At 46.5% G+C, this 19,964-nt stretch overlaps 1 protein-coding gene across 11 annotated transcripts; it reads right to left on the bottom strand.

Annotated features, from left to right (window-relative positions):
- Positions 1 to 7,769: 7,769 nt before the first annotated feature.
- Positions 7,770 to 18,583, bottom strand: LOC148639788 (uncharacterized). 11 transcript variants are annotated; one of them, XM_088621074.1, is made up of 20 exons: positions 17,637 to 18,580; positions 17,133 to 17,230; positions 16,045 to 16,187; positions 15,560 to 15,694; positions 15,184 to 15,346; positions 14,861 to 14,959; positions 14,570 to 14,697; positions 14,120 to 14,266; positions 13,618 to 13,710; positions 13,180 to 13,302; positions 12,943 to 13,068; positions 12,464 to 12,586; positions 11,960 to 12,108; positions 11,685 to 11,805; positions 10,844 to 11,032; positions 10,453 to 10,602; positions 10,076 to 10,147; positions 9,588 to 9,752; positions 9,086 to 9,151; positions 7,770 to 7,992 (listed from the first exon to the last, which is right to left on the bottom strand). In XM_088621074.1, exons 2-19 carry the CDS (start codon positions 17,221 to 17,223, stop codon positions 9,101 to 9,103), a joined length of 2,268 nt encoding a protein of 755 aa, XP_088477200.1. In that variant the 5' UTR covers positions 17,224 to 17,230; positions 17,637 to 18,580; the 3' UTR covers positions 7,770 to 7,992; positions 9,086 to 9,100. The 11 variants fall into 11 exon arrangements, with proteins under 11 accessions (XP_088477200.1, XP_088477199.1, XP_088477204.1 ...); XM_088621073.1 differs by having other exon boundaries at positions 9,656 to 9,752; positions 17,637 to 18,579; XM_088621075.1 differs by lacking the exon at positions 7,770 to 7,992 and adding an exon at positions 8,001 to 8,195.
- Positions 18,584 to 19,964: the final 1,381 nt, after the last annotated feature.

Here is a 19,964-nt window from a genome sequence, read left to right as displayed (position 1 = left end):
CTCCTGATTTAATGAGGAAGACTACCTGGCATGTCCCATTAGGCATCAATATCCAGACCTGTAAGCCCTCTACTCACATGGCCCTTTGCCTGAAATAAGATAATGAAACACCTAGTCTCTTTCCACAGTGGCTTAGTCCCAGTTTTGTGCATGACTGGATTAGCTAGAGTGCCCCCATGTTTCTTGGGGAGCATCACTGATCGGTCTTTTCCAGTGGCCCTAAACAGGGCTGTAAGTTGAGGCTGTGACTGGGGTCCTCAAGGCCTTTCACTCTCTTAACCCTAAACCACTCCAGTGTAATGTTTGTTCCCATAATGTGTCAGTGCAAAGCACTTGGTCTTAACTTTCTATTACATCCCTAACCATGTTGACTGGGTGCTTTTTTTTTTTTTTTTACAACTGAGTTTGTATTCATTGTTGAATACTCACCTGAGGTTTAACTCAGGTTTAGGTGTGATACTTCATTGCTGTAACTAGTTCAGTGGGATGTGGCTTGGTGAACTTGTACAATTGAAAATGCAGTTGCCATATGAATACCTACAACACATTACAAAAATAACACCTATTAGTACTTTACCAAGTTGTGTGTGCATTTGTAGTCAAGTGAAGCAGTATTGTGTACAGTCCACTCAACTGTAACTTTTTTCAGGTGATTGTTTACATTTTTACTTCCTTACTTGTAATCAGTTTTCCCATTTATCTTTAATGTAGAATTAAACTTTTAAAGTAGGCTGAGTACGTGACAATTGCTGATACAATGTCATTGAGCTTTGTTTTTGTGAAAGATCATTACCAACTGCAACAATATGGTTCCACACAGTACTTTTGACCACACTTTGTGCACAGAAGTGACTCCTGTTTCCAGACAGGAAGGTGAAGGTCATACAGTAGAGTTGTTGTTGCCCTTCAGGATTTTCAATACATAAATTGGGCCCCTGAACAGTGCAGGACAATCACGTGAACCTGAGAATGTATCTGGTCACTCTTCACAGTTTGGGCTGATTCCAGAGCAAAAACTTTGATGCAACAGACGGTGAACTTGAAATGAAGCATTACTAGTGGTACAGTTTTTGTATAGCATCTCCTTATTTAAATGTTACACTTAACTATGTATCCTAACAATATTTGCTTTATAATTTTTCGCACATTATCCCTCATGTCGTTATAATCCTACCCGTCTGTGCTCAGCTTTCTGACCACTAGGTGGCACTGCTGCTTGGCTGACTGGCCTCTGGATAGACTTCTCTGGGATCTTCAAAAAAGCTTTGATATTTTTAATGAGAAACATGAAAAACGGACAATAGATTAAAAATCCTCAAATTTGCTACTGCCTTTTTACCAGTTTTCTTGTTAAGTCAAAATTTGCAACAGCCATAATCACACAACAACAACAAAGCTCTATGTTTTTAAATATATTGAGGAAAAGGGGCCCAGATCTCATGGCATGGCTCCAGATTGCTTGTGCTATAGAAGCAATTTTGTTCAGCCACATGTATTCCAACCGCCAGTGCAGATGGTTAATGTGGACATTGTCGCTGAACAACCAGAGAGTGCTAATTCAGGGTCTGGGGTATATTCTTCCCAAACACCTTTGAGTACCACTGAAATATTTCTACCCAAAGTTTATATAACTTGGGGCACAGCCTTCAGAAGATCTGCACCTGTCACACAAAGGAGAAACAGATATATCTTCAATTTAATTTGAGATTTTAGTCAAATTAGTTTTAAAATAATGCAGTCGACCTACGGTCTTCTATTGCAATATGTGGTGTCTAACATTATTAGAGCACCAGTGGATATTGTTCTAACCCTCGTTAGTTCCTGACATCAGGTGTCCTTCATGTGATTAACAGACAGCTCTGTGTGCCTAGAAAAGCAGGAAACAAACTCTGATATTAGTTGTCTAGAGATGTGAGGTTATTGCACAAGATTGTAAAACAGATCAACTCTTGTAAATTGATCAAAGAACAGCTCAAATTTTCAAATTGAGAACATCTTGCTTAACAATGTGTCTGACCTGTAAATAAAAACGCATGTTTGTGAGAGGTCAACACTGTGGGATATTCTGCCTGAACCTCAGCAGTGAGTTAGTGAAGTCTCTGTTGATCCCATGTGAGAGCTGGTCCACAGTTCTGCTGGACTGATGTCAGGAGAAAAGGTCTTGTCTCATCCCAGCAGCTCCCCAAATAAGCTCACAAATATAGACTTGACTGTGGCTTTGAACTGCATATAGAACTAATGGTGGCTTACAATGAGCTGACCAGCTGTACAAGTCACTGACCAAGTCACTAAAAGGAAATATCTTCAGTAAATAATACTACAATATTTATTTTTTAATAAATATTTTGCTTTCTTGTTCCATGTTAACAGACAACAATATGTGAAAATGTTACTGCAGCAGAAAAAAAATGCAGATCAGGGGGAATTTCAAGCTTTTCAAGAACAATGGACAGCGATGGCGCTTTGTGGCCAAGAAGAGTGGCAAATCTCGGTGTCCTTTGTGAGACCACTCTTACTGAAAGAGTGCAATGTTAAAAGCTTTTGCATGTGTAAAGTATAGACAGTGCCACTGTATGTTGACTTTTTCTTTGTTGACTTGTATCATTCAGCAGCTGAGCATAAAGCATGTTAGATGAGTGACACCTGCAGGAAAAGGAAACCTGTTTGCAAGAGGGAATTATTTTCCTTCCACCAAAAAGGCGCCCTGGAAGACATACTATTCTGTACAGTTGTTGAACACATTCCATTCTGAAGCACAGATGAGCTGTGTATTGGGCAAAGTGTAGTTTAGTTTCTGCCATAAACCCTCAGATGGAGGAGGTGGATAGAAATGCCCAAGTTACAACACCCAGCTCTACTTGGGAGCCTCGTTGACTAACTCCTGAGTAACAGGGCTCTATACAGCCGATGTTTGAAAAAAATGCTCCTTTGCTACTTGTTATGATCCCCGCTTCCCTGTTGCGTAGACCACGCTGAATTAGGCAACCTACCGGATCACTAATTCACCACCACACCACCATCTCATTATACACTGAAGCACAGTCTTCCCTGACCTCCTCGCTCGGAGTCCATGTGAGCTTTATTATTGCTTTTCGCTTGTTCTCGTTTACACCTCTTTGGCTTGGAACTGCTTGTCCCTGTTGGACCTGCGGTCTCTGGATTGCGGAAAGTACACTCCTCGGTTTCAGACTCCTGGCTTTCTGCTTTGAACGACGGCTCCTGGATCCCGGCTTTGATTTAGGATTTCTGGTGTAGTTTTTTTCGAATTGCGGAAAAGATCGGTTGCAAGATTCTTTTTCAGCTCCCGCGTTTATATTTTGTAATCTAAAATATATTGTAGGGCCCTCGCCCGGTGGTGAGGAGGAAGCACACCTAGGCACTCAGGGTACCGCGAAGCAGGCTGGGAGTTGTAGCCGGGGGGAGTCTGAGGGTCAGCACAATGACCAGCAGCTGACCCTGCTGATGTAAATAGTGTTATAGTAGCTTTAGTGTCCTGTGTAGCTTTATAAGTCTATAGCCTGTAGTTAACGAGTTACCACCCTAAACTGTGTACGTTTTCCGTCGGTCTCCTCATGTGTGCATATATTTTGTGTGGTTTCGATAGCAGAATAAAGCAGTCGCTTTCTCTTCAGTCAAACTTCCTCCTACTGTAAATAATGTAAAAAGGCGCCGTCCTTTGGATGAGACGTAAAGTGAGATCCTGACACTCTGTGGTCATTATAAATCCCAGGGCATTTCTTGAAAAGAGTAGAGGTGTTACCCCAGTGTCCTGACAAAATTTCCCCCTGGCCCTTACCAATCATGGTCTTCTAATAATTCCCATCTCTGAACTGGCTTCATCACTCTGGTCTCCTCCCCACTGAGACCTGGTATGTGAGGAGTGTACTGGTGCATCATCCAGGTGGGGCTGCACACTGGTGGTTGTGGAGGGGATCCCCATTACTTGTAAAGCACTTTGAGTGAAGTGTCCAGAAATATATTTTTTTATTTATAAGTGTAAGCAAATAGGCTAGGATTTGAATACTGAGATTGACTCGGCATCCTGAATATAGGGTGAGAGACTGTTCCATAAGATAGGGGTCCTGTAACCAAAGGCTTTACAGCCAACTGTTATTTTATTAATTCATAGAATATGAAGATGACCTGCATTCTGTGAACTAAGCAGGCGACTTGGGTGGTATACATTAATAAGTTCCATTAGAAAGACAGGTGTCTGACCTCTGAGAGCCTTGTAAGTAAGTACTGTGTAGAAGGATTTTGAAGTCCGCCCTGTACCTGACAGGATCCCAATGAAGAGAGCTTAGTATGGGGGTTATATGGTTGTACTTTCAGCTCCTAGTAACAATTCTAGCTCCTGCGTTCTGAATTCGCTGTAAGGTGTTGAAAGATTGGAGGGTGCTCCCTGATAGTAGGGCATTGCAGTAGTCTAACCAGCTGTCACAAGAGCATGTATGAATTTCTCTCTGTCTTGAGTGGAGAGAAACTGCCTTAGTTTTGTGATATTTCTTAACTATAGGAAGCATGTTTTAGATACTGTTTTAACATGAGAGTTAAATGAGAGCCTCGTGTCTAATATGACGTCTAGGTTACGTGCAGAGTCTTTGAGGCAAATTTTTAAATCCTCTGAGTTAAGTGCTGAAGTTATAGTAGTCCTATCAGTATTGTTGCCTCCAAACAATAGAACGTCAGTTGAGTAACAAGTTTTCACACATCCTAATCTTTACTTCATTAATGCAATTAACTAAAGTGATAAGAGAAGAGTTGTCATTTGGTGTAAACAAAATGTATATTTGAGTGTCACCAGAATATGAATGAAAGTTAATATTATGTTTTCATGTTTTCCTCCCTAGCGGCAGCATGTAAAGAGAGAACAATATTGATCTAACAACCGCTACCTTAAATTGATCAGGTACAACGCCTGATGCAAGGGACGTGTTCATCATACTAATTATAGGTCCTGCCAGTACTTCGAAGGAATCTTTGACTAGCTGAGTGGGGATGGGATCTACCGGGGGGTCTGTACACTAAAAGAATGTACGTAGATGATTCTGGAGCTATTTTAAGGAGCATTGCTTCAAATGTGTGAAAGTCATTAATCGTTTTTAATTCAATTCTCAGAGACTCACTGAAGATGGCTGCTAGGCCACCTCCATGCCCTGAGCAAAGAGCTTTCTGTAAAAAAGTTTCGCCATTAGGTGAGACTTCAACTAAAGGAATAGTGTCAGTGGGTCGAAACCAGGTTTCTGTTAGTAGGCAGAGGTCAGAGTTGGTGTCAAGAACCATATCATTAACCAGAACTGATTTGTTGCCTAGTGAGCGAACATTTAACAGTGAGCATTTTATGGTAGTTTCATGTTTTAACTGATTTAGGTTTACCTTCCTTTAGGTTTAATTTCCAGTGGAATGGAAATTAAAGTGTCAACACAGGAGCCCCTAAAGGAACGTCTGAATTCTAATCTAGGTCTAGTGATAGTTGCAATACTCTGTCTATTCACACTCATAGCTGGTTCTGGATAGTAATGTGATTGATGGGATGCCGTGTGGTAGAGAACCTGGGTCGGTACAGGAGGTGAACTAGAGCTGGGAGTACAGACAGCACACGATTTAAGATCACATGGCTGAGGCCTGGTTGGTGCTCTTAGTAGTCAAGCAAGCAGCTTCTCTGCTATATTTTGGGATAGAATTAATGATCCCTTCTGGTTAAGGTGGAGACCGTCCCATTTATAAAAGCCATTCCCAAAAAATGTCCCAATTATTAATAAAGGTTATTCTATTGTATGCAACCAGCGATTTAGGGAGTTTAGCCTACTATAGGGTATGTCCCCTCTGTATAAGATTGGTAAGGGACCAGACACAACTAAATTCCGAAATGTTTCTTTGTGCTCTTTTGCACATTTATATTATTTGTTCCAGCGTAAACAACCAAGGTGGAAGATTCATTACTGGAAAATGTGTCTAGTTTCGCCTCAATGTCAGAAACTCAGGCCCCAGGAAGGCATTTTACAGAGACCACTGCTTTGTGATGGTTAGGATTTCTAACATTCCTGATTATCAAGTCGCCAATTATGAGCACCTTATCTGCATCAACAGACGCACTGCCTAAAGCAGAGAACCTATTGTTGAGTCTGATTGGTGACTGGTGTGCAGGGGGTCTAGTCCTTGAGCTCTTAGACCCCTGTCTGCGACCCAGGGCTCACGTGTGGTTCCTGCTGGTGCCGGCGCTGACCTGGAGACAGCTGGGCCAGGAGGGACTGCAGCCACTTCTGAAATGACTGAGTGTTCTGACTGAGCTGAATCTATCCATCCCTCAACCTGGTTAATATCTAATAGTGTGCTAATGCACCCCTCCAAAACGGGAATTCTGTCCTACAATTCCACTATAACTAAACATTTCTGGCATTTAAAATGATCAACACAGTGAAGACGTGAGCTGGACATGGCTTCACGCTCGTGACAAGTCAACGTATTGCTCACAGGCCAGCAGCAACACTCACTAGGTACCACAGAACTCTCTTTTACCAACTTCTTGTACTGGAATACAATCCACCTCTGCTAACTGGCAGAATGGGGAAATGAAAGACGCAAGGAAGTCCTGCACTTCATGAACAGAAGCGACAATTCATTTCTCCTGAGATCTGCACTCTGTACATAGTCTTCTAGTGAATACAAACCACCCACAAGTTAAGAGGCTTGAACTCCTTCCTGCTCAGAGTCATGTTCACACAGTAATAACTCGATCTGCCCAGGAGAAACAGCACTAGAACAATCCGATCTGTGTGACCGAGCCTCAGCACGTCCCTGCCTAGTCCAGTAAACAGCTATGACTCTTGAATCCGCAGTGGAAAAAGAAGCTCAGAAGGTGAGATTTTTTCTTTGCTTCGTACTTGAGCTCTTTAAGTCAGTAAAATTGGAACGCGCTCCTGACTGCCGAATGTTACGTCACAATCCTGCTGCCACTACGTGACACATGTGCATAATCAGTGATTACAATCATTAATATTATTAATTGATTGAAAGTTATTATACAACTTAGTATTCTTCCTGCTCTCCCCACAAGCAAATGGTTCTCTTATTTCCAGTGTCAGTTGGAAAGTGTGTGAAGACACAGAGCAGCGCTTCTTCTTTATGACATGACCTCAGACATGCGTCTCCCCACGATCACTTCAGAGTGCGGCTTCCTCCCACTTTCCACAGACCTCCTGCTTTGTCTTTCACGCTACACCATCACCGTGGCTTTTCCTGATCATAAAAATCTCCAACCAAACCAAACCAAGACAATTCATGTTCATTTGCTGCACCTATTGTATGAAAGAATGATCTAGATTTGCAACAGACAGATCTGTCTGCTATACTGTGCATTATAATGTTCCTGCTTCATTCCCTCACACACAGACCTCGTGCTCTCAACAATCTGTAAAAGCACATCGCACTTTCAGAGCAGCTCGACTCCCAGCATACTGCAGCAGGGCGGCGGTGTGAGAAATCCCTGTGGGCCAGGAGAGCCAGAGACCTGCCGCTGTGCCGCAGGAGGTCAGCGGACTGATGGGTGGACAGACTCGCCGGTTTGGGCTGAAGCTGAATCACCTGAGCTCTCCTGCGCCCCTCTGTCTCTCTCCTGCACTTCACTGCTCTGTATTCTGTACTTCTGTGTGAAACAGCTTGTTTCCAGCTTCTCCTGTCTGAACACTTGCAGACTGAAGACAGAAAAGCGCTTCATACACTTCAGTGTTGGTTCAGCACCATTCATACATTCTGGAATGAAAACCAGCTTCTGTACATGCTGTGTAATTTATTTAAACACAAATGTGTGTGTGTGGGAGAGAGGTGTGCTGTCTGGTCCAGACTGAGCTGGGGCGCCCAGGTGTCTCTGCAGTGGTTGGGGAGGGGCGCCCCGACTCCAGAGTGCTGCTCAGGGCCGGGTGAAGAGCCCCATGGCTTCAGCAGCCCTCTCCCGCACCTGCGGCTCTGGGTCCTGCAGCAGGACCCTCAGGGCTGCGGGAGGAAAGAGACGAGGCTGTTACTCGGGGTCCTGCAGTCCTGCTCAGCTCCTGACACACAGCTGCAGTGCTGATCCAGCTCTTGCCCAGCAGGTGTGAGTTAGGAGACACTGTGCAGAGCAGCAGGTCTGGACCTCATGCAGTGGGGTTAAAGAAGGAGTGTGAGATCCTTTCTGTGTGACATCTGTGTTCTCTTCACTGTCAGAAGGAACAGTAGTCAAAAATGTCAAACTATGAAGCTGGAAGAAACGGCCACACTGTAATTCACAGACCGCACAAGTCTCTAAAAAGAATAAAATAAAGCAGAGCAACTACAGATGTGCAATTCCACAAAAACCTGCTAAACAGGCCAACTATAAATTTTTCATCTCCATGCTCTGAACTTCTCAAAACTCTGTACACTGGGTATCTATTGTGTGAGAGGCTATAGCCAGAATTTCTGGTTAAACAGACTCTAAAATACTAAAATACTAAATACTAAGCCACTGAAGCTAAGCAGGTGTGAGCCTGGCCAGTAACTGGATGGGAGACCTCCTGGGAAAAACTAAGGTTGCTGCTGGAAGAGGTATTAGTGGGGCCAGCAGGGGGCGCTCACCCTGTGGTCCATGTAGGTCCTAATGCCCCAGTATAGTGAAAACTATTAGCATTAGTATACTGTAAACAGGTGCCGTCCTTAAGATGAGACGTCAAACCAAGGTCCTGACTCTCTGTGGTCATAAAAAAACCAGGGTGTTTCTTGAAAAGAGTAGGGGTGTAACCCCAGCGCCCTGGCCAAATTTCCCATTGGCCCTTACCAATCGTGGCCTCCTAATAATCCCCATCTATGAATTGGCTTTATCACCCTGCTCTCCTCCCCACTGATAGCTGATGTGTGGGGAGCGTTCTGGCGCACTATGGCTGCCGTCGCATCATCCAGGTGGGGCTGCACATTGGTGGTGGTGGAGGGGATCCCCATTACCTGTAAAGCACTTTCAGTGGAGTGTCCAGAAAAGTGCTATATAAGTGTAAGCAATTATTATTATTAATTATTATATACTGTACAAGAACAACTGGTCAACATACTGGACACAAAACACAAGCATCGTTACCTCGCTGAGCTCTTCTCAGAGCGAAACAAGAGCAGAGTCTCCTCTGCAGCTGCTGCACTTGGAGGCCTGAAACACAGAGGGGTTGAACAGCAGAGCTCCTGCACACACAGCACCACACAGGATACTGCACCAGCGCACACTGCCAACACTCTGAATGGAGAGCAGCTCATGGAAATGTGTTTCCTGGTGACATTGGTAAGTCTGATTAACCTGCCTCATTACTGACAGAAAAATGCAATTCAAACACTACACAGACGAGGCTGAAAGTGGTGCCCAGTGTCCTGCTGCCGAAATGAGACTACTGTAGCTAGACATACTAGAGCCTTCTTACTAGAGGCCTTTTACTAGTGTGACATATCAGAGCCTGAGTCCTTTGAGAAAACCCCAGTGATCAAACACCTTCAGACTCAAACCTGTTTCAAGGGAAACCTACAGAGTAGCGTTTTAATGCTTGAATTCCCATCCCGGCAATACCCTCATCACTAACCACAGCACAACTCACTTTTACCAGTGGAGCATCATCTCTACACTGAGCCTCAATCACTCTTCTCATTGTCACTGAGCTCTTACCAATGAAGATGGCAGCACTTTCCCGAACCCAGGCCCTTCTGCTCTGTGCACCCTGGAGTGCAAGCCTCTGGGCCAGGCTGAACTGCCCACTCGTTATCTGGACACAGGGAATATTGCAGGGCAGTGTGAGACAGCACGCTACTACTGTACAGGAGCCCCCATGTGAGAGACAGCCCTCCATTACACATAAACACCTCTAATCCATCTAATGAGAGTGTATGAACTCATCAGCACTACTGTGATTATAATCTAGATATAAACTGCTACTCACTGTAATTAGTGCTCAGTGTAAGCCTGGTTTAGCACAAATATATTTCCTAAATCTGACACAAGTCTTCGTGTGTTTGTGTCCCAAAAGCAGGGTGTGCTCCCCTCTCTCACCAGCAGCCCAGAAGCCAGCCCCAGGAGAACCTCACTCACCAGGATCCTGCACATCTCCTTCATGGACAGCACACATTCCAGGGTGAAGTGCTGTAGGACTGTCCAGCAGGCCTGGGGAAATCCACATTGTCAAAACCAGTTTATCTTGAAACAGAGCCCAAATTAAACAGAAACTACACAAATGTCACAAAATAGAAGCCAGCCCTGAAACCCTTTGACACATCCTTGATAGTAACCCTCTGAATGTTTAGATTTACAGGCTACAAGTTCGTACTGACTGTAGGGTTTTTTTTCTTCGCCAATTGCAAAGCTGGTCAAACACTGGATAGGTGACAAGTATCAATATCAAAGAAGGACGTGAGAAGACCCATAGTCCCACAGGCTCAGCCCAGCCAGCGGCAGCTCTGTGTCTTTACCTGGATGACCTCTGGGCTGGGGTCAGTCAGGTTCAGCAGCACGCTGACCAGGGAGCTGTGGACCTCTTTGTTGAGCCGGGCTTTCTCAGAGCCCAGCCTGACCAGCTGCCCCAGCAGAACCACTGTGACTCTGCGGACCTCCGGGCTCTCCTGTAACACAGACACAGGACAAGAGGGAAACTTTACACACAGACACGCACAAACTGTCACCACTTATTTCTCTTCTCAGGGCTGGAGTCTGAGCCCACTGTCACTGTAGCTCAGTAGCTCAAAGAACAAACACTGTAATCATGGATATCCAATTGATTACAATTACAAACGTTATATTTAAATTTAATAGACAAAAACAAATGACACAATATTTGAATAAAGAACATCCTAAAAAACTTACACTTTCCAAGCAGGGCCTGGCTCTACAGTACACAAAGGGCACCAGTGCTTTGGCTTGACTCTTGTCCGCGATGGACAGGACAGTGATCAAGCCCAGTAGAGCCCGCAGAACAACTGGCTCAGCTGGGGTCTCCTGCTCTGTCAGGGCTGAGCTCTGAGCTGCCAGCTGCTCCTCTGTGTGTCTGTGGATCTGAAGTCAGGAGGACACCAGTCGGCCTTCATTCCCAGTAGTGCTGGGACAAGGGTTACACTGAGGGAGGGTCATGCTGGTCGCTGCTGGTCAGCAGAAGGGACAGCTAAAATTGACGTGCTAGCCAGTCCACCACACCTGACTCAGGTGGTTCAAGCTACACAAGCCCTTGGTCTGGCAGCGCTCAGGAACTCGGCCAAAAGTCTCAAGCTTCTCCCTGTCTTCCGACTTTGCTCCTCGGATACTGGCCCCTAGCTTCACCCTGCCTTTGTTGTCTAGATTACCCTCTTGTGCTTGTGTGCTGTGTCTGTCTGTTTACAGACTGTGCTTATTACCATCAGCTCTGAGTTTGGAGTTTGCTGTGTGCTGAGCCTCTGTGTTCACCCAGCTTTGATCTGGCCTGTTCTGGACGTGGCTTTGGGCTGCTGGTCTGCACCACGCTTTTCTGTGCTCACCAGCCTGTCCCTGTGCTGCAAACAGGGAGCTGTTTGTTCACACAGCCGCTTGCCTGTTTGCTGGTGTCTCTCTGCCTGCTCTTGGGCAGCGACATATTACAGGGAGACAGTACCTCCGTGCTGTAGCTGTCAGCTGTCTGACTATCTGTCCTCTGCTCAGTTAGAAACACCAGCAGATTGGCTCTATAGTCACTTACATCCAGTTCTGGATCATCCACCTTCATGTCCCTCATCAGGCCGAGATGATCAGCCAGGTCCTTCACGGTCTCCGAGACCACCTGGCTGGTACTGAGGACCTGCCACACCTCCGGGAGTGAGCTGTAAAATACACCCCCAGCTGTCAGTGCAGGGCTCAGCATTCAAACTAATTCTCAGAGCTAAAATACACAAACACTGACGCCACAACACAGTGCTGTTGTTGTGATGCTTTTATCATTGCAAAGAGCTTCTCACTGTTAGAATTGTGCTCTACCTCTCAGAGGGAGAAATGAGGGTCACTAGGGACTGGATGGTCTGTCTGAGGTCCTGTGCAGCCAGATATAATATCCCCTCCCTCAAACTCTCTTCCAAGCTGTCATCCAGAGTATAACTACTGCCGAAGAATTGCAGCAGGTCAAGAGCCTACAGGGAACAAGAACAGCAGGTCAATCTCAGACAGATCACATGAGCTCTGTTACACTGACTGTTGAAGTTGTCCACTACTGCCCCTTTGTTGCAGTTCTCAGTGCTGTCTTCAGAGACAGGACACAGGATCATGTCACTAGGTGTGAACAAAGGAGTCATTTTTCTGAATACTTCTGGAGCAGTGTTTCCAAAAAGCTAAAAACACAACTGTATTGATCAATAGCAAAACAGTTTCCCGTCCAATCACTTCTCAAAAACTATCTGTTCTCCGATTCACAGTGACAGGATACAGCTTGTCCAGAGCATCCGTGTAGGAAAACAGCAGACAGGCGGCTTCGTCAGACACACTGACCATCATTGTCGCCAGGAGCTTGGCCTTGGCAGGGAAGCTGGGAGCTCCGGAGGGACTGGCGCTGCGCACTGCCTGTGCCATCATGCCCACACTGCGGCACAGGCTCAGTCTGACACTGGGCTCCTGCAGGGGGACACACAGCAGCTCACTCACTGACAGCCCAGACGCCACCTCACCTCCACCAGCCCTGGACTCTGATGGACACTCACAGCCTGGACAGCCTTGGACACTGTATCCCTGTGCCCTCCTCCCCATAACAATCCCATCAGGTTCAAGTATAATTAACTTCTACCCAGACAGTGCAGGAAAGTAGCAGAACAAATAAGGAAGAACTGATTCCTGAGAGTTGTTACGAATACCTCCCTGCGTTAGAGATGCACATTACAGAATGTATCAGTGGTTGAATACACTCTTCAGACAGGAGCTGTGAGGTTCACTCTGTCAGGTCTCTTGTTCTTAAAGGAGGACATGTTGCCTACCTTACTGGTGACATGGTGTCTCAGTCTCTCCATAAAGTCAGTGTCCATTCTCTGCAGTAGATCCTCTGCAGGTGCTTTAAGTGCAACGTGCCCATAGCACAGAATCAGGGCACAGGTGAAATCACTCTGCAGTAACAAGCATGACAATCCAGATCAAGGTGCTGAAACTTGTAGGTAGAAGCTGACATTAAGAGCAGCTTCTGTTTGTCTGTCAGGACTGTGATGCAGTACACCTACCCTAGAGCCCTGCTCATTGCAGGGGAAGGCTGGGTCAGTCAGCTGGGTCTCCAGTCTCTTCAGCACAGACAGCACCACATCCAGGTTCACACTGGCACACAGCCCCATCAGCACTGCCAGATCCTGGGACACCAGACAGGCATCAGAGCACTCTTACAACACCCACAAGGGCATCATGCACACTCTCTCATGGACTGCTGTTCTAATGCCATGATAAAATGAGCCGAGTCATCAATATCTTTCAACTGAATGAATAAGGGCTTCAGCAGTCAGATACACGGCACTTCTGTGTTGCCATGAGCTGTGGAGAGGGGTAGATCACAGCACTGAGCTGCTGTCATTGATGAGGCTCCTGAGGGCTTCACCCCTCAGACAGACACTCTTACTGACTACTGTGACGTCTGTCTGTGCAGGTGAGCGGGCTGCTGTCCCCATTACCTGGGCGTGGACCATGGTCAGCAGCTGCTCCAGCTGGGATTCCAGCACTGGTCTGGCCTTCGGCACTGCTGCCCCCACAAGCACACTCAGACTCTGAAAGAAGAGCACGTTGGAGTCAATCTGGAGAGGCACTGCTGCTTCATCAAGAGGCCTCACTCTCTCAGTGTATGCAATAACACGTTATCATTAGGATTTTGGTAGTTTGATCACACACAAAAATCTGACAGAGCAGGATAACGCCTCCCCTGGACTCTACCCCTGGCAGATCCATCTTGTTCACACCCTTCCACAATCACATGGGGCACCACAGACCATAATCCTCTTCTGCACTGGGCCTCACCAGCACATCACTGGAGCTTGTGGACAAAGGGACACTGGGAAAGTGCTACTAGTGATTGTTTGGATCTACAATTTAAGGAATCAAAATCCATTTTCTAAAAGAAACGGACCTCGCAATCCACAACCTGTACACCTAAAGGCCCATCGTCGGTCACAGCCCTACCTTGTTGATTCTGGAGTAGCTGATGTCCAGCTCAGCTGCATACAGTGGCTGGAAGGCCTGTAAAACTGCTGGCAGCTCACTCTGAAACTTCTCCTCAGGGAGCAGGCAGCACATAGCTGCCAGGGCCAAGACAATGGCCTCTGTCACCTTCAGACAAAACACAAACACCATCATCCTCAAGGAAAGGATTCAGTCACAGGAAAGCAAACTTGTCTAAAACCACAGACAGTTAGAACAGCTTTGAGCAATGAATAAAACCTGCTTCATAAGTGCACCCTATTCAACTTTGCTTACTGTGATCTGAACCCTGGACCCTGATACCCTTCCCTAATACCTGCATGGACACATCTTTTCTTGGCATTCAAGTCCATTCTTTCCTCCAGAACATCTGAGAATTCAGGATGATTAATAAGATGTCAAATAACCTACACTGGATTAAAGATCCCATACCTTTGGCTCAGAAGATGGCAGCCATCTGTGCACTATATCAAAACTTATGATGACCTGGCTTGAACAGTCCTGAACACACTGCCCGGGACCCTGGAATTTTGCCCAGCTCTCATACAGGCCTTCCAATGCTGACAACACAAGAGAGGAACAGCCTGCTACACTCCTCAGATACATCAAAGCAGTCCTGTAGTTCAGTGGGAAGCGGTCTGAACAGGCCTTGTCAGTGGATTGCCAGTGGAACCAAGCATTGATAACAACTGTCCCCCTAAATGAGACAGCTTGCACACTTACCAAAAGCCATCATTGCCTTCATTTTATCAGTCACAGCAAGGGGAAGAACAGGCACCAGCAGGTCCAGAAGTCTCACTATATCCCTTGCTATGTCACGACCTTCAAAGAAAACACATTTCACACTAGGTAGGGACCAAGGCTCATGATAACACTAGAGACTCAGAAGCGGCATGAGTAACAAACACTGAGCCTTCATAATAAGCTCATGTATCAGGGCTTGAATGGACAGATACGACCAGTATCATGAAGTTTGAAATACAGCACAGTAAAAAATCTGGAATATATCTGTGCAGATCACACCCCATTAGCAGCACAGAACTTACTGCAGTTGCGGGAGATATCTCCTACAGCATTCAGCAGCGTGTGGTGAGGGAGCACTCCGGGCTGGAAGAAGGACAGCACCATATCCATGGTACTGTCGTAGTGGTCTCTCACCACACAAACGACAATGTTGCTGGCTGGCTGTTGCCAGTCAGGCAGCCATTTCTGAAACAACAGTAAAAAGAGATCAGAGCGTCTTGGGAGTCAATAGTATTGGAGTTGAAGCTGCAGCTTGGATCAAGCCAATGAGCACACAAGTTAACATACAATGATTTGCTTCCATTAGATGTAACAATGTGTGCTACAGGCAAGGAAACAGACCACAGCACTACAGGAAGACAACAGTTCGATAGGCAGGAATAAAAGGGGTTTACATACCGGTGACATCGTCATCTCATTCAAGGCCATCGAGACGGTGCTCTTGGCCAAGGACTCATCCAGATGCTGCGCAGATGTTTTGCGCAGCAGCTTCTCCACTGCCTGGAGGACAGCAGAGCGATGGGCAGTTGTCACCTAGAGCAGGGAAGAACCAAAGCCAGGGGTGAGACTGCTGCTCTCATCACAGCACCAAGAGTGTCTGTTCAAAGGCTTCTCCTTCAGGGCCAGTCAGCCTGGCCAACGGGCACTGAGGGTGAAACAGCAGAACCACCCCAGCTCACCACACGAGGGAGTGGAAACACACAGAGAAACCCCAGGCTTCCACTCAAGCACATCTGTCAAGATGACAACACGTTAGGGCTTAGCTTCTGACTTCTAGTTGTAAGAAACAGCAGAGACAGTATCTTGGAGCACACTGGGCTCCTGATTAGAGTGCGTTTGCAACGACTATGTCAGGAGGTGTGTAGGGAGCTCCTTCATGATACCTGGGGGCTCTCGAGGAATCCCAGGATGACTGGCAGTGTCCCCTTGGTGTTCCTCTGCAGGAGGGAGAGCAGCTCTTCTATCAGGAGCTTCCCAGATTCCTCATCAGAGCTGCTCATTCCCTCCAGAACAGCCAGGACCTCATCTACAGCAGACACACAGACAGGGGAAACACTGGTGTCGCCGCAGCACAGACTTCTAGGGAGAAAACTCTTAAACTGACCTGTTGTCTGAGGGACCTATAACCCTACTGACACGTGTCTGAGAATTAGAAAGATCAAAATGATTTTTGATCCACAGCCCGTAAAGGCTGGGACTCTTTCACCCCGGACAGTTTTCCAGTAGAGAGGAATACAGATCTGCTCTAAGGGCAGGAGGCTTCAGAGTGCAGGGTTTTGTTTTCATGGTCCTGAATAACAGCTGCAGCCACTGGGACTTCTGAACCCTGAAGAGCCCACAAACAGAGCTGCTGTGTGGGTCACATCAGTCCTGTTAGCAGCTGCTCCTCCGCAAACAGAGGATCTCAGTGTTGAAGAAGAATCAGGCAGCAGCTCTGCTCCCAGGTGGAGAACCTCCTTCTGCTGCTCTAAGGGGATTAGAGCCTCTAATTCAGCGTCTCTCACACCCAGTCAAAAGGACTTGGACAGATCTTCATCAATAGATTTGCTTTTCCCAAATTTACAATTAAATGTAAATGAAAGAATAATTGCAGTACATCACTCAGACACAGCTCATTTCATAACCACTGTGAGTTACTCATTTTAAACACTTTCAATAGTTTCATACCTTACATGGATGTTAGTCTTCTTAAAAATACTCTCATACTAAATTATTTTATTTTATATCTTATTATTTTAGCTTAAATCTTCTGTTTATTTTTGCTCAAATCATCATTAGTTGAAAAGATGAAGAGACTGCTGTTGCTTTCCCTGCCTCGAGCTGAGGAGACCTGCAGGGTGACAGCGAAGAGCCCCTCAGGTCAGTCAGAGCTGAGCCCAGGGATGGAGTCCCAGTGGAAAGGGAAGCCAGGAGTCAGTGTGTGGGGGGACTGGCTTCAGGGGGCACTGGTCTAGATCCAGCTGTGTCATACCTGGCCCGGGGCACTGGCAGCCTGTGCGCTGCACACAGGAGGAGAGCCACTTCACCCTGCTGGGCTCACAGCTGCACTCCTTCGGGCTCATCTTGGACCTGTCAGTCAGCCAGTAGAACAGCACAGTGAAGCAGGGAGCTGGGCGGCGCTTCTCACACACTGGGAGTCAAGGTACTGCTGACAGGCTAGTGCAGACCCACTAGACACCACAGAACTCTCTCTAACCAGCTGGTCCTACTGGAATTCAACCCAACAGGCTGAAGGGCAGACAGGGGATATTGAGAACACAAGCAAATTCTTCACATCAGTGAAAGCAGAGACAGGAACAGAAGCAGCAATGAATTCCTGTTCAGATCTGCACTCTGGGATTAAATAAAACTCCAGCATGTTAAGAGCTTTTAACCCCCTCTTACTGAACACCGTGTTAACACAATAACCGCTCGATCTGCCCAGGAGAAACAAGAACAATCGGATCCGCGATACGGAGCCTCGGCAGGTCCCTACCTCGTCCGTAAACCACCAGGATCTTCAGTGAAAAGACAGAGAATATTGACAAGCCGTGTCGAGCTGAAGTGTTTTCTTCGCTACGAGCATCAGCGCTGAGCGACTCAGCAGCACCGGAGCGCTTTCCCGGACCGCAATTGTTGCGTCACAATCCCGATGTGTCGACGTCACGCTCACGTTTAATAAGTCATTATAATCACTATATTTAATTATAAAATTACAATTTTATATGCTTTCTGATTTTTCCCAACTCTACCAACAGAAGCACTAATTGTCTGATTTCCAAAGTGTCAGCCGGAAAGTTTCAGAAAACACGGAGCGGAGCGTCTTGCTCACGATATGACGTCAGACACCCCTTCCTCCCTCCATCCAGACTCGCCTCTCCCTCCTCTCTCACACGACTCGCTCATCAGGGCTTCTACTGTCACTCCAGTCTCCTGCCAGACCTCTCCCAGACACAGCCTGCTCATTAGTCCTCCTGTGACCCAGACTCGCCCTGCAGATCTGCTCTCCGGCTCCTCCTCATGGTCACTCCGCTCGCTCACGCACAGACCTTGTGCTCTAACCAGTCCGCAGCGACACATCTGGTCTTGAAGCAGCTCGTCTTGCAGCGCCCTGCAGCAGCGCCACGGTGTGTGAAGCCCTGCGGCCGGGAGCAGCAGAGACCCGTCGCTGGGCCGCAGGAGGTCCGAGACTGACGGTCCTGCAGACCCGCTGGTTCTCATAGCGGCGGAGCGGGGCTGCAGGTCTGCCCTCGGCTCTTCTCCGCAGTGACAGGAGGCAGAGAGAGCCGCGCCTCAGGAGCCCCACACGCCTCCACAGGGATCAGCCGCAGGGAGACGATCGCTCCTCCGACACACAGCCGCTCACAAATAACGGCTGCGCTCCTCTCGCGCCCTCAGCGGAGCGGGCAGCCGCGAGCCGGAGGAGGCGGAGGAGGCGGAGACGCCGAGCGCGCGGACCTGCGACTCAGCCAATCAGAAGCCGCGAACAGCAGGGGGCGGGGCCTGAATGATTAACAATAGTACAGTAGGAATATTTTAGATTAATTATTCACACAGTAATAACACAGGCACCAGTGAAAATGCTTGTCAGATACACCTCAGTTCCTATCCTTAAAAGAGGTTTCAGTAACATGGCTGGGTAGCTTGTCCCACACTCCTACAATACTTTGTGTAAAGAACTCACTCCTGTCCTGACTGGTGAGTCATGTCCAGCTGTTTCCTGAAAGACGCCACTGTTGGGCAGCTTGTTCCACACTCCAACAATAACATTTCCATGTACTGGGACAGTTTCTTGAGAGACTCCTGTATCTTCCTTTCCAGTTTTAACACGCCGGCAATTCATGTTTGTAGTGAAAGGCTTGTCCCATTCAGGGAGATTTGAGTTGTATTTGTTTCTCCTGGGAGCACTGTTCAGGATCCTATTTGAAATATTCTTGCCTCATCTCTATTGATGTTAACACTTCATAAACTTTATTAAATCGGACATGATTATGCTGAATCAGATGTTTTGTTCATTGATTATTTTTTTGGTTTTATTGGAAAACGAGCACCATAATTAAAATAAATGGTAGGCAGTTTATTACCCCGTGTGCAATCAATACCTGTGATTTGAAATCAGGTATAGAATCAGGTCATTATGAGAAGGCTGTGGAGAAGGCTAACTCTGCATTGAGGAAGAATTTTAGCATTTACCTTTTCTAAAGTTTAAAAGATAGTGACTAGTTGGCTTTGAAAAATGCCATATTTTTTTACTTTTTGATATTAATGCTACAATAGCAGAATGTCTAGCTCATTTCACACCTTTTATTTATATACTTCCTTTTGTCTGTATACAAGGTAAAATTGCTCCTTAAGAAGAATGTGAATGTTTGTAGAGATAAAACAACTCCTAATATGGAAACTTAGAATGCGCTTTCCTGTGTGAATCTGCTGGATAAAACTCATTGCATCATCTCGGTGGAGAGGTTACTCACAGATCTGTATGAGAGGCTGCTCTCAGATCTGCATGGTTATATTCTCCCCATGCGCATGAATAAAGGACTCTGCTTGACCACACCTAACCTGTGTGAAGACATTTCTTCTACAATTTCTAAACTTTTCTTAACAGTGTTCAACACAAAATGAAGCCCCTGAGCTGTCAACCTCTGAGAGAATCCAGAAGGATCCAGAGTGCTTTCTGATATGTACAGCAGCTCAGAAAGGTTCCATTCACTGCAAGGCGGCTCAGTTGTTTTTCACTTCATCTAGAAAGCTGATTTGAAGTCTTATGTCTCCAGTCATATCAAAGCAGGTCTTTCATGGTCAGCCCACACTGGAACAGACG

Source organism: Lepisosteus platostomus, chromosome 26 (genome assembly GCF_059453375.1).
Source record: "Lepisosteus platostomus isolate fLepPlt1 chromosome 26, fLepPlt1.hap1, whole genome shotgun sequence".
NCBI classification, from domain to species: domain Eukaryota; kingdom Metazoa; phylum Chordata; class Actinopteri; order Semionotiformes; family Lepisosteidae; genus Lepisosteus; species Lepisosteus platostomus.
The sequence above is the reverse complement of the archived record's forward strand: the minus strand, read 5'-3'. Positions and strand labels throughout refer to the sequence as shown.